The 14,257-nt window shown below is 43.1% G+C and overlaps 1 protein-coding gene across 5 annotated transcripts in view; it reads right to left on the reverse strand.

Moving 5' to 3' along the window:
• Cyp39a1 (cytochrome P450 family 39 subfamily A member 1) overlaps positions 1-14,257 on the reverse strand; it is a 151,128-nt gene that overhangs the window by 1,258 nt on the left and 135,613 nt on the right. Inside the window, exon 13 of one of the 5 annotated variants that reach the window (XM_050119334.1) lies at positions 242-1,707. The exons of 1 other annotated variant lie outside the window; for it this stretch is intronic. In XM_050119334.1, the coding sequence (XP_049975291.1) occupies positions 1,657-1,707 (51 nt within the window). In that variant the 3' untranslated portion in view covers positions 242-1,656. Of the gene's footprint in view, positions 1-241; positions 1,708-14,257 lie in introns of those variants that run through there. 3 more of the 5 variants (XM_050119339.1, XM_050119338.1, XM_050119337.1) reach the window with 3 other exon arrangements.

The raw sequence follows: 14,257 nt of genomic DNA on the forward strand, positions 1-14,257 counted from the left end.
TCCTCCTCCTCCTCCTTCTTCTTCTTCCCCCCTTACCCTCCTCCTCCTCCTCCTCCTCCTTCTTTTTTGGGTTTTACTGGCTATCCTAGAATTCACTCTGATCTGGCTGGCCTCAAACTCACTAGTGCTGTGATTAAAGGTGTGTACCACCACCACCCAGATAACATTTAATTTTTTAAAAATTATATTTATTATTTTAATTGGCCAGGATCAGGGGAGTCATGGCACGTATGTAGAGGTCAGAGGACAACTTGTGGGAACTGATTCTCTTCTTCTACCATGTTGGGTTCAAACTCAGGTCACCAGGCTCGGTGACAGGTACCTTTATCTACTGAGCTACCTCTGGGGAACCAGTTCTCTTCTTGACTCTTTCTGTGAGTTCCGGATATTGAAGAGGAGCCACTAAGCTTGCAAGGGAAGTGCTTTACCCACTGAGCCATCAGACAGCCTAGGAAGGGCATTTTAAGTTCTATCCATTGAACAATTTTTTTTTAGTCCATTTGCTCAAAAATATACACTGGTTCCATACAACACCCTCGCGGATGCTGTAGCATCTCCTGGCAGAAGAGCTTGGCAGAACTTTGTGTGGGAAGCGCCAGGTAAGCACCTTCCCAAAGGCTGACCCTGGCTGGCCCTAATTGCTCAGGAATAGGTCAGTGGCTAGAAAACCCGAGGAGAATTTTCTAAGAGAAAAAACATTTCCAAGAAGGCTGAGTTGAGAATTCTGTTTCTCACATATTTAAAAAATTGGAGTACACAAGCTTTTTAATAATTAATTACCAAAACCGATACCACTCTGAGGAGAGTCTCATTTTGATGCCAACAGCCCTGGAACAAGGCAGGGAAAGGAGGGTTACTCGGGTAGCCCTTTCCTTCCTGTCTCAGGTAGGACCGGTTTTCTGCATCTCTGCCTTTTGGAATGCTCGAGTCTTATGTCCTATCTACTTATCCCTTTCACTTGTTCCATTTTTTTTTTTTGCTCTTTAGCTTTTCCACATTCAACCAACATATTTACTTGACTTCTATGTTCTCATCACATCGTAGAGAACAAGTGTAAGCACAAACCAATGACACCATCACGTAGCTGCAAATTCCTAGGATGCTTTGTATAATTTTTTTAATCTAATCTATTTTTCAAGGAAGCATTATGGCTTTCAGTATGATAGCTGTGGAAAATAAATGTCACAGGGGTCAAAGCAATTTTCCACGGGGTTGCATAACTGGTAACGTGTAAGGATGTATTTCATCATGAGTCATCCTGACACAAAAGCTGAGCAGGGAGTGAGACGAAGGGAGGACATTTTTGGATGAGATCTTGCTGGGAGTGCTGGGTTTGGAGGGATGGCATGTAAAAGGAAGAGATCTCAGCCAGCACAGTTTCTTCTGTGTTGGACTGAGAATGCTGTAAACGAGCAGGAAGGAAGGGGGTTGAGTGGAGAAGAGGGACGAGGGGTGACCAGCAGGCAAAGCTGCTGTGTAACGACATCTAGTGCCAGTGGATCACAAGTCACAACCAGGTGTTACAAAATTCAGATACCCTGAACACCTTTTTCTGGGAGACATGGAGGAGAAAGAAGTAAAGAAGGACAGTTGCCGGGAGGGCCCACCAAGTTCCAAGTGTGAGTCCTTTGACCATGAGAAATTTGAGGCCAGTCTTCAGTGGAGGGTGGGGGGTTCTTCATGAAATTCTTCATTGTAGTTCTTTTTCTAAAAAAAAAAAAAAGTAAGGACATTTTCTTTTGAAGGGGAGGTCTCAGTTAGAGCTATTAAATAACCAGGAGCTGTATAATGACTGGCCACCCTTAGATAGCAATCATCACTCCTGTCCTGGTGTCCCATCCCCTACTGTCACATGGGTCTGGGTTCTGCTGGAATCTGAGCATTACTTGCTATTCTGACGCCTACAATGTGTAGGGAAGACCAAGCTGGAAGTCAATCATCTTGAATTCTGTCACCCTGGGGTAAGTAAGCACCACACCCAAGAACAGTGGGTCAACACAAATGGATTTGGTGGACTTTTTAAAAAAGAGAGATAAATAACATGAAGTTGAGTAGATAGGAAGGTGGGGGTGAATCTGCGAGAGATTTTGGGGGGTGACTATCAGAATATACTGAATAAAATTTTTAATGAAGTAAAGAAAATATTTTTCAGATAAAAGGAAGTACTTATTTGACTGTATCTTTGAAACCCTGCAACAGTTAGGCATTGCTTTTACTATATAAGAAAATGTGAATGTTATTTTTGAAACTATCAGTCCCACAAATATTGAAGGAGGAGCTGTGGTTTGGCAGGAGTCCTGTGAAAAGATCCAGGGGTTTTATTGAAGTCAGGCTCCATGTGAGCCAAGCTCATGACACAGCAGCTAGAAAACAAAACAAAACAAAACCCTAGCAGATAATTGGAAGCCATGACCTCCCAGCACTCTGAATGTCCTCATCTGGAACACAAGACACATGTGATTGAAGAAAATAATAAACTAGAGAGTGTAGCTGCTGAGGATCTGAGGATCCAAGCAGAGAAGCCCAGCAGCCTAGTTCATGAGTAACAATCTCTCTCTCTCTCTCTCTCTCTCTGTCTCTCTCTCTCTCTGTCTCTGTTTCTCTCTCTCTCTCTCTCTCACACACACACACACTCACACAAGTATTCTTAGTTTGAGTTTCTAAACAAACAAACAAATAACAACAACAAAAAAGGCAGAGTCATGCGATAACTATCATGTAGAATTCAGAAAGGTGAAATGCGGTCACAACATCCTGTCCTTATCTGGTGCAGAGAACAGGAACAGTGCTACTGAGTGATAGGGAAGTGTTAGGCACTTGAACATCAAAGTGGATTTGAAAACACTGATTTATCCAATAATGGGTTGCCTTGCACAGTGGAATGCTGTACTCCATGAGAAATCTTCCAGAAGAAACCACATGGCAACCCATGTCAGAGTGGAGTTGGGCCCAGGCAACCTCAGCCCACACTCCAGTCCAGAACTCTGCTCCTGACTCAGTTCAGCAGTGTTGAAGGGCTACTGGGTAACAAGACTGGAGCAAAGACTGGAAAAGTTAGTTCCAGTCAATCATCAGGAGAATAAGACCATCAGCAATGGGTGCACCCAAGGTCATGGTGGAATGGAGACAGTGAGCACTCATTGACTCCTTCTTCGTGAATAAGAACCAAAGTGACAGTATCTAGCTACATTATAAGTGAGTGCCACAAGAGGACACAGGAAATCCCAGACAGAGCAGCTGAAACTCTGTGAGCTTCAGAGACCCAAGACAACAGCACACAGAGGGAAATTACTCCAGCATCTACCATCTTTGATCCAGAGCTGGGGGCAGAGAAGTCTTCTTTTTACAAGGTCAACAGTGACAAAGAGGGCTGGAGAGACAGCTCAGTTGGTGAAGTGTTTGCCACACAATGATGACAATCTGAATTTAGTTCCCAGGACCCACATAAGTAAAAGCCAGGTATTGTGGTGTTGGGGAGCCAGAGGTAGGAGGACTCCAGGGCTCACTGGCCAGATGGTCTAGGCAATCAGTCAACTCCTGGTTCAGTGAGAGACCCTTCTCCAAAAAATAAAATGAAAAATAATTGAGGACCATATCTGGTATGGACCTCTGCCTTTTATACACACACGCACGCATGCACACAGAGATGCAATAGTGTCTCTGCATGTTCTATAAGCATGGTTTCTGGAATCTTGGCTACCTAAAGAATTGACAGTTGTCAGAGGCTGGCTGGACACATGCATAGATGAAATATGTACAGCAGCTCTACTTTGGCCAAAAGATCGCATATCACTTTCCTAAGAACACCAGGGTACTGTGGTTAGGAAACATTGAGAAATCAGCTATCTGGTGAGAGTAGACTGCCCTGGGCATCGGAGACCTCTAGTTCTGTGATTGGCATACTCTACTTGACTGACTTGGATGATAGTTGCCTTAGGAATCTACCTTGGTCCAACTATGGCCTGAATATGCTGGGTTTCCTGTGCTGTAGGGAACGGGTTATATGACACAAAAGGAAATGGATATCGGAGTGGTACCCATTTGATAATAAGGACATGGTAAGCCTTGGCGCCAGTACCAGGACTTGAAGAGGCATTCCAGCATCCTGCCAGTCCCCCTGGCTCTACTCAGATGCCTGAAACTGATGAGTGGGGAGGCATGATTTTCTACCCACAAAAGTCTGCTGCTGAGACCTGATCAACCATTTTTCCTGCATGTTATGTTGGTGCTGGTCACATACTACACCTAAGAGAAAGACTCTGGCTCCAGTGAGAGCCCCACTCCAGGATATATATTGACACTAAAGAAAAACATGTCACCATTACTGCTGTCACCCCATGTACATGACTCTGTTGGCCACCCTGTTTGAACACTCATGACAATGACAGTTAGGACTGGATGTGTCACAAAGCAGCGCTTCAGTTCCTGACACTTATATCTCTTATGGTATAGAATCAGAGCCACTACCACTGTCTGGTCAAGAAGACAAGTGTGTGAGGCTTCTAACTGACCCTGGCGTTGCCAGGAGTACCAACAATGTCCAAAGAGGCTTTAGTAGCCTGAAGGAGCACTCATTTCTACCATGGAAATGGTCATCCATGAGATCCCATATGCCCATAGGAATCTGCACCAAACTTGCTTGAACTGTTGCAATGTCCCCATTTTTGATAGCATACAAAGTAGGCAGGTCTCTTCAGCTCAGCCATGACAGATTGTGTGCCCAGATTCATTAGCCGCAACCAAAGAAACTACTGGGAAATTAAACTATCATGCCAACACCAGGTAACAAACTGGCACCTAAGACAACTTTCCAAGTGAAAGCCACTTAACAAAAGCCACCTCATAAATGCGGGAAATCCAAATCCACACATGCTAAACTCATAATGTAGGAACATAAAAAGATAGAAAAATGAGGTTAGGGAAATGACACCTTCAAAAGAACAAAGCAACTGTTTAGCCACAGATCCTAAAGTAGTAAAAATAATCCAATTAAAAATGGCATACAGAATTCTCAACAGAAGAATCTCAAATAGGAGAGAGACCCTTAAAGAATTGTTCAGCATCCTTAGCCATCAGGGAAATGGAAATCAAAACAACTCTGATATTCCATCTTATACCTGTTAGAATGGTTAAGATCAAAAATAGAGGTGACAGCTCAAGCTGGAGAGGATGTGGAGCAAGGGGAACACTCCTCTACTGCTGGTGGGAGGACAAATTTGTACGGCCACTTTGGAAATCAATATGGAGGTTTTCCAAAAAAATTGGATATCAATCTACTTCAAGATCCAGCAATACCACTCTTGGGCATACACCCAAAGGATATTCAATCATTCCACAGGACACCTGCTCAACTATTTTGATAGCAGTGTTATTCATAATAGACTGAACCTGGAAACAACCAAAGAACGGATAAAGAAAATGTGGTACATTGAAGCAATGGAGTATTACTCAGCTGTTAAAACAATGACATCAGGAAATGTGGAGGCAAATGGATGGAACTAGAAAAAAAAAATCATCCTGAATGAGGTAACCTAGACCCAGAAAGATAAACATGGTATGTGCTCACTCATAAGTGGATATTAGCTATAAAAGATAACCATGCTGCAATCCACAGCCCTAGAGAGGCCAGGTAACAAGGAGGGCACAGAGGGGGATGGAGACCCATAAAATTCCCTGGGAAGAGGAAATAAAAGGATCTTCTGGGGAGACTGGGGGCTGGCAGGGATGGAAACATGAAGTATTGGGCTGGGAGTGAGGCAGAGAGTAAAGAAAGGGATGTCTTGATGGGAGGCACGTGGGAGTCAGATAGAAACCTAGTACAAGGAAATCTCTTACAAATCTACAAGCATGACCCAAGTTAAGACTCCTAGCAATAGTGGATAGGTAGCCTGAACTGGTCATCTCCTGTAATCAGATTGGTAACTACCCCAATTGTCATCAGGGAGTTTTCATTCAGTGATTGAAGGAAACAGACGTAGAGATCCATAGCCAAGCACTGGGCTGAGCTCGGGGATTCCCGTTTAAGAGATGGAGGAAGGATTGTACAAGCCAGGGGGATTCAAGGTCATCACAAGGGAACCTACAGAAACAACTAGCCTGGGCTCCTAGGAGCTCACAGACTCTGGATTGACAGCTAGAGAGCTCCATGGGACCAGCCTAGGCCTCTACATACATGTGACAGTTGTGTATCTTGATCTGCTTGTGGGACTCCTAGTGGTGGTAGCAGGGCTACCCTAGGGCTTTGACTAACTTACAGCAACCTATTCTTCATTCTGGGTTAAAAAGAGGAGCTTGGTTCCACCTCAATGCGATATGCCATGCTTTGTTGACACCCATGGGAGGCCTGCCCCTTTCTGAGCATAAACAGAGGAAGAATAGATTGCAGGTTGAGGGGATTGGGGAGGATTGGAAGGAGAAGATGAAGGGAAAGCTAAGGTCAGGATATAAAATAAATGAAAAAATTTAATAATAATAATAATAATAATGACGTAAACATGAATGAAATCCTAAAGGGAGAGCTGGAAAGATGGACCAGTCATTATGAGCAACAACTGCTCATAAAGAGGACCTGAGTTCAGTTCCCAGCACCCATTCTGAGTGGCTCACAGCTGCTTCTAACTCCAGCTCCAGGTGATCTGACACCTTCTTTCAGCCTCTGCGGGCAAATGCATTAAGTTTCACTTATCACTGCACACACACAAACTTACAGAGATGCATGGACACATACAATTAAAAATTAAGATAAAAAAATACCTAGAAGTGATTATTTTTCTGAGATAGGGTTTCTCTGTACCTTTGGAGCATGTCCTAGAACTTGCTCTTCTAGACCAGGCTGGCCTCGAACTCATAAAGATCCACCTGCCTCTGCCTCTGTCTCACAAGTCATGGGACTAACGCCATGTACCACCTTTGTCCAGCAAGAGGTGATTTTTATTTTAAATAACTCAATGAGAAGGATTTTAATGAAAATCTCAGGAAAAAGAAGATCTTTATAATAGAACCAAACACCAATCTTGGTAATGAAGGTATCAATAAGTCTGATAAAAAAAATAATACATGGAAATCCCCCAGAACAATTTCATCAGGTAAAGGATACCTGACTGAAAGGTAGATTTAAAAAAATATATTCAGTTATACACAGAGATGGGAAGAAGGAATACATTAACAACCTTATAAATACCACTAAATGAAATTAAAAAAATCTATGATTCTGTAATACTCAAAGGCAAAGAGGAAAAGGTTAATGACAGAGAAAATGTATACAGTGAAATAATGGGCAAAGCAGGCTCTAATTCTATTGTGTACATATAATCATGGGAAAGGTGTCCCTGCCTAACAGGCTGACAAGTCACAGCCAGGCTGTTACAGTCAGTGTGTCACACAAACACCCAAGACCTGGTGAGGTCTCGGCAGCTCGAGAAAATACGTTCAGTGACTTGTTCAAGTTCAGAAGGTGTTAGAGAGGCAACTTGAGAAGCTGAAGACTTCTATCCCAAAGCTGAGAAACATAAGCGCACCTTCTACTTGATGTATGCAGATTTTGGAAGTTTGAAAGAAAAATGCTATGCTTTAAAGTTTTATGACCAGTGAATTTAGTGACTGTGTGGTAAAAAGCACAGTGAATAAAACTTCAGCACCTGAAAATGTTTTGAGTAGACAGCTGTCGAGTCTCCTCGAAGTCTGCTTTAATGATGATGTTAAACAGTTGCCTCCAAAGAAAAAATGCCCATGAAGGTTAAAAAAAAAAAAAAAAAAACTCTTCAGGGGCAAGGGCTGATGAGCTCCTATCCCTAGCTGAAAAGTCACAGTTGATGGAGCTGTGGTCCCCGGTAGGTTGTTCATGCCCAGTGGATGACCCAGTCTGTGGCAAGCACTGACTGGACTCAGTTGGTGATAAAACACAAAGAGGGCATGAAGCTAGGAAGGGATGTGGGATGTAATCTGGGTGGAGTTGGAGTGAGATTTGATGTGATCAAAATCTATTGTGTACACGTATGGAATTCCCAAAGAATACATTTAAAATATAAAAAAGTAAATATGATGAAAAGAGTCCCAAATCCACAAAAGAACTGAACCATTCTGTGCTAACAGGTATTGTAGCCATTAGAATAACAACAGATTTTCAAGAGAATCCACGAAGCCAGGAGAGAATGCTATGGCGTGTTCTAAGACCTGAAACATGATTGACTGCCAGCTAGGAGTAATGCGCACAGGAATGAATGAAAAATTAACTCCTGCCCATGTAATCAAAACAGGAGGAGTTTATGTTCACTGCACCAGCCGCACAAAGGATGCTACAGGGAATCCTCTGTCCAGAGATGAAATGGTGTTGAAGCACTAACCCCACAAAAGAAAGAAAAGAAAGAAAAGAAAGAAACAAGAAAGCAAAGCATCTTTGATAGACCAGTTTATCAAATCATAAAGATGAAGTCCTGAAAGCCCAAAGAAATCTTGAGCCAAAAAAGCTAAGTTAAGTTAGAGGTGTGATAATACCTGTTTTCATGATAAAGTATAGTATTCGCCTAAAACAGGCACAGAGAGGGAGGGGGAGAGAGAGAGCAAGAAAGAGAGAGGTAAATCTAAGAAATAAACCCATGTCTATAGCTAACTAATACTTAAAAATATTTTATTTATTATTTAACAATATAGTAGCTGTGCACAATGTCTTGATTATATCTGCTCCCAACTTCTCCTATAGCGCCCCAAAGTGCTCCCCTCACATTCTCTTGTCTCTTACCCTTATTCTTTAATATCCCACTATGCTGGCTAGTTGTTGTTGTTATTGCTATTTGTCCATTAGACACAAGCTACCCTACCATCATCTGGGGGGAGGCGATATTAATCGAAGAATTGTCTTGATCAAGCAGGTCTAAAGGCAAGCCTGTGGGGCATTTTCTTGATTAATGATTGATGTAGAAGGGTCTAACCCACTATGAGGCCCTTTCACATTTAGGCAGTTGGTCTTGGGTTTTATATATATATATAAAGTCAAGCTGAGAAAGCTATGGGAACAAACCACTAAGTAGACTTCCTCCATGGTCTCTGCTTCAGTTCCTACTTCTAGCTGTCTTGAGGGCCTACCCTGGATTTCCTCCATGCTGAACTGTGATTGGGACGTGCAAGGCAAATGAACTTTTTCCTTCCCAAGTTGCTTTTTGTCAGTGTTTTATCACAGCAACCAAAATCAAACTAAAGATATCCATTAAGTCCAGTTAATGCTGCCGCCATGAACAAGAGTAACCTGCCACAGTCCTAAAAGAATGGCTCTCATTTTCCCAGCAGCATTCTGTTGCCAGTAGCTCCTCAGCTAGGGTGGGACCTCCCGTGTCCCTCCCACATCCATGCTGCAGTGATGTTATAGTCAACTGATTTTTAACACACACTGGGTAGCATACCTCCAGTCTGGGAACAGTGAGTGTACAAGCCCAGCCACTGGAGATGGCCAACCCACCCTGTCTGATCATCAAGTCAAGATGAATCAATAACCTATGCGAGAGCCTGAAACTCTAGAACTATTAGATGAGGACATAGAAAACACTTCAAAGCACCAAAAGCACCAACCAGGACTTTTCTGGATAGGACCAGAAAAGCACAGGAAACCAAAGAGAAAGGTGACAAGTAGAATTGTATCAAACTAAAAAGCACCCGGACTCTGAAATTAAAGTATCAGCAGAAGGAAGAGAAGACCACAGAATGGAAGAAAACATCTGACAACTATTCCTCTTGGATACGGCTAATAGCTAGAAAATATTAAGGAACTCAAAAAAAAAAAACTAGTAGGAAATCACGAAATCCAATTTAAAAATAGGCAAAGGATATGAGTAGATGTCTCTTATGTGGGACAAATATGTGGGAGGGGGCTCAATATCCCTAGACATCAGGGAAATGTAAATCAAAATACAGGTGAGAAATCACCCCAATTACAATGGCTATCAATAAAAGAACCACTAACATAATATGGAAACACAAGGAATTTCCACATACTGTTGGTGGACATGTCAGTACAGTGTTAGAAAGAACAGTAAGAGGCATGGTTCTCAAAAGCTAAAGACAGAACTACCCTTTGACCCCTATGTCCCAACCCTAGAGAGATAACCAAAGGGAATGACATCGGTGTAGAAGTGATACTTTCTTCGCTAAGTTAACCACAGCACTGTTCTCAATAGATAGCTAAGATAGGGACCCAGCCTCGGAGCCCATCAACAAGTGATGATGGTAAAGCTAAAAGTTCCATTCAGATACATACACAATGGAGTGTTATCCAGTGGCTATGAAGGCTGGCAGTCTATCAATTGCAGTAGGATGGGGGAAAGTGAAGGACAGTTCGTTAAGGCACAATGGTAAGCATTTTATGGTCTCTCATTGTGGAAATTAAAATGTATCAACTGAACAGAAAGGACTGATCTAAGGACCGAGAAGAACATGTTGGCATACAGAAAATGAGAGGCTGGATTCTAACAGTGCACCGTGTATGCATACATGTAAATATCACATAGAATGCCATTGCTATGCAGAAGTAATGCCGGATAATAATTGTGATGACAGCCAATGGATAATCTGCCTCAGTTCCCCCCAAAGTAATCTTCTTTCGTGAGGTTGAACACAAACTGTTTTCCAAATACTCGAGTAAGCACAAGATCTGTAAACTATGCCCACACAGAAGCATGGGAACTGTTGACACCGCACTCCAGTTTCTCAGCAGTGCTTATGAGTTGAACAGCAGACCTCAGGGAGGGCGGCACCAGACACCTGCTTCCACATCAGCTTTCTGATTTCAGTGCCTCATTTAGGCCTAAAGCCCAGGCTCCTACATTCTAATGTTCCGAGTCCAGCAATCAAGTGTTCCTTTATCCCTCACAGATCCATGTCTAAGGTCTCCATGGAATGTCTGCCTCAGATGGTAGGAAGCGAATCAAATAGGAGAGGCCCACCCAATAGCCCTCTAGTGCACACTCTTAACTGTTGAGCCATTTCTTCCGTTCCAAAATGCAGCCCAGGCTGACCTCAAGGTCCTCCACCCCTGCCAGTTTGGCATGTTAGACCAAAAAGCACCACCACAACTGACTTTAATTCTAATGTTCTAATTTCAACGTTAATTTGAATCTCTATGTAATTCCCTTGTGTGGTTGGGAAAGATAATAGTGGCATGGATGTAAACAGTTCACACAGCTTTCATTCAGTTCTTTTCCTTACCACACCCAGATGGCCCAAAGCTTCCTATCTGCAGACATTCTCATGCGGGAGACCCAAGCAGAGGCTTGGGGGGGGGGGCGAGACCTGAGAGCTTTTAAGAACAGTTGCTGCTGCTGAGTAATGGGGACGATGATGGCAGTGGTGACAGCGGTTAGCCTTCATTCAGTGCGCATCGCAGACCCTCTTCTGAGCACTTGACATACAGTCTAACAGAATTCACTAGAACTCAATGACGGAGACACAGTTAGGCAGCGTCCTGCCGAGGGACATGAATATGAGCTTACATGAGGCTACAGAAACAGCAGAGGGTTGAGCTGGAGTCCATCTTTCTGGCTCTTGGGTTTGCAGAATGGCAACACATACCACCTGTTCTTCAACCACCTCCTGGGCAGGCCATGTCCCTGCCCTCTTCCTCCTTAACCAACACGCTGAGGAACAGTTCCCTTTGTCTATGGACTGCTCTCCCCTCACTCCTTCTCCCCCCTCTCCTCCTCTCCTGCCTCTCTTTCTGGCAGGAGCACGCCTCTTCTAGGGTCTGGGTGCAATTTACAAAGAGCTGGAGACTAGCTTTTGCCTTGGTGGGGCCATGGCTAAATCTGGAGAAACAGTCAAGGTTCTAGTTCCAAACCTCTATATCTTGTATATAAATACACACAAAGTAAGAAATAAGAGAAAATAATTTATTGTTCCATTTCACAAAACTGAGCAATCAAATTCCTCCCCCAATGTGAACATGGGTGTCTAAATGTTCTTAATGCTATCTTTAGCCCTTTAAAAGCTCTCGGCACGGTATCTTGACGCTTCCTGCTTTTACCGTATGAGTAGTCGGGGCAGGAAGTCACCTTTCCCACGTTATTCTTTCCTTGTTAACGCGTTTGAAAGACATTTGATTCTCCAAATTGCCAAATATGCCCTTATTGGCTTAGTTGCTTTCCAAATAACACTGGGACATTCTGAAGCACGCACACAAATACTTGAATACATTAAAATACTCCCCATATGAAGAGAGCACAGTACAAGATACGATGTTTTCTGAAGCCATTACACATAGCATTTCATGTAAAAAAAAATGAAATTTATGTAAACATATACAGAGAAAACAGAGGGGAAGAAGGATAGGGATAAACAGGCAAATTGACACATCAGATAATTACTTTAAAAACAATCATCATAGCTGATAACTTTATATCTGAAAGTGACAAAATGGGAAACCATTAATTTCTTGTTTTTCCCTTTAGGGATTTTCTATATTGTTTTAGAATTCCTTTCATTAAAGAAGAGAAAACATATCATCCTTTCCCTAGGAATAACTATCTCCTAGGGTGGAGAGATGCTCAGTAAAGAACGTGTACTGCTCTTTCAGAGATCCAAGTCCGGGTCCCAGGACCCAAATTTGGCAGCTGTAACACCAGCTCCAAGACGAGCGCTTTGCTTCTGGTCTCCATTGGCCCCTGCGCTCGCGTGTATACACCACCCCCAACACATAATTAAAGACAAATGGATCTTTTTAAAGCAGAACGAGCATCTGCGGAGTAGCAGTGTTATTCCGGGGGTGCTAGTCATTCTGATTGTAGTTCCACACCAACCCTCGGGCCAGCAGAGCTGCATGTTCAAATCACTGGTGAGGAAACTGAGGCGAAAGGTAGTATCTTAGAGCCAGACAGCTGCGTGCGCAGGTCCCTGTCTGAACGGATGAGCTGCCAGCTCAGACACTTCTGGGTCAGGGCCCTGCTGCAGCACATGGCTCGGGGATGCTCTTTGTTTAAACTGCTTCGTTCTTCTGCAGCCTCAGCATCAAGTTCACCTCCCCCACAACGCCCCGTGTGCTCCAGATTTGGTCCCCAGAGTATCACTTTTGGGAACTTTAACAGGTGAGGCCTGATGGGAGGATTTTTAGGTCATCGGTTTTGTCTTTGGAGGGGATCACAGGATCCCCATCCTCAGGCCCCTTTGCTTTCTGGTGATGGAAGGAGGCGTGGTAGACCAGCACCACGTGTTCCTGCCGCTGTCTGATCTCTCAGCAAAGGCCAGTCAGTCAGGATCTGGGGCCTCCAAAACTGTGAGCCCAAATAATCCTTTTTACTTTATAAGCTGATTATCTTGGATATTTCTTATAGTAACAACAAAAAACTAACAAAACGTTCTTTGAACTGGGGCCAGTCTTGACCTTATGGCGAGCAGGTAGGCCATTCAACTCTCCTAGGGGCTTAGATTAAAAGTTTTCCCAGAAGCAAAATATTCCAGTACAAAACAACACCTCAGGTCACAGAGCAACAAAGGCCATTACTAATGTGAAGGCTTCCGGAATCAGTAACACTGATAGTCAAGGGGCTGAGTGTGTGTGTGTGATGAAAACCTTTGGACTCTAATCTCTCAGTATAATATAGTATCAGGAACTATAGTTTCTATGCTGTAAATTAACGCCCCACAAATCTTGCTTTGTTTGTTTTCTTTAGTTTTGCTTGAGAAAGTCTCATGTAATCCAGGCTTCCTGAACCTGCTTTGTAGTGGAAGATGACCTTCAGCTTCTGAGATCCCAATTGCTGGAATTATGGTTGTGCACCACCATACCTGGTTTATGTGGTATTGGGGATGGAACCCAGGGCTTTGTACATTCTTGGTCAGCAACTCTACTGACTAAGCTATGTTGCTTCTGTGACCACGTTGTTCAAAAGCTAATGGTAGTTCATGATTTAGATTTTCTCAATCATTGGCTTATTATCCATTTCTGGTTTTGTTTTTTATTGTATTATCTTACTATTAGGGACTCTTTCTTGTTCTCTTGCTTTCTCCCCCCCCCCACATGCACACATGGTTTTCTGTACTATATTTGGTGGTTAGGTCATTTCACACACCTGAAATATTGTTTTTCAAAATCTCCTGACTTCATGAGCCAAAGTTTGCAGATTTTGGTTTAGGTTTCCCCATTCCTTCCTTGAAATGTTTTATGTATCAACATTTTTATACATACATACACACACACGCATACATACAAGACAACCAATGAGGACTTCTGACCTCAATACACACAAGCACATAGATACACACACAAGTGTACACACCC

Source organism: Alexandromys fortis, unplaced genomic scaffold, assembly GCF_014885135.2.
Source record: "Alexandromys fortis isolate MF-2015 unplaced genomic scaffold, M_Fortis_MF-2015_v1.1 scaffold_145, whole genome shotgun sequence".
Lineage (NCBI taxonomy): Eukaryota > Metazoa > Chordata > Mammalia > Rodentia > Cricetidae > Alexandromys > Alexandromys fortis.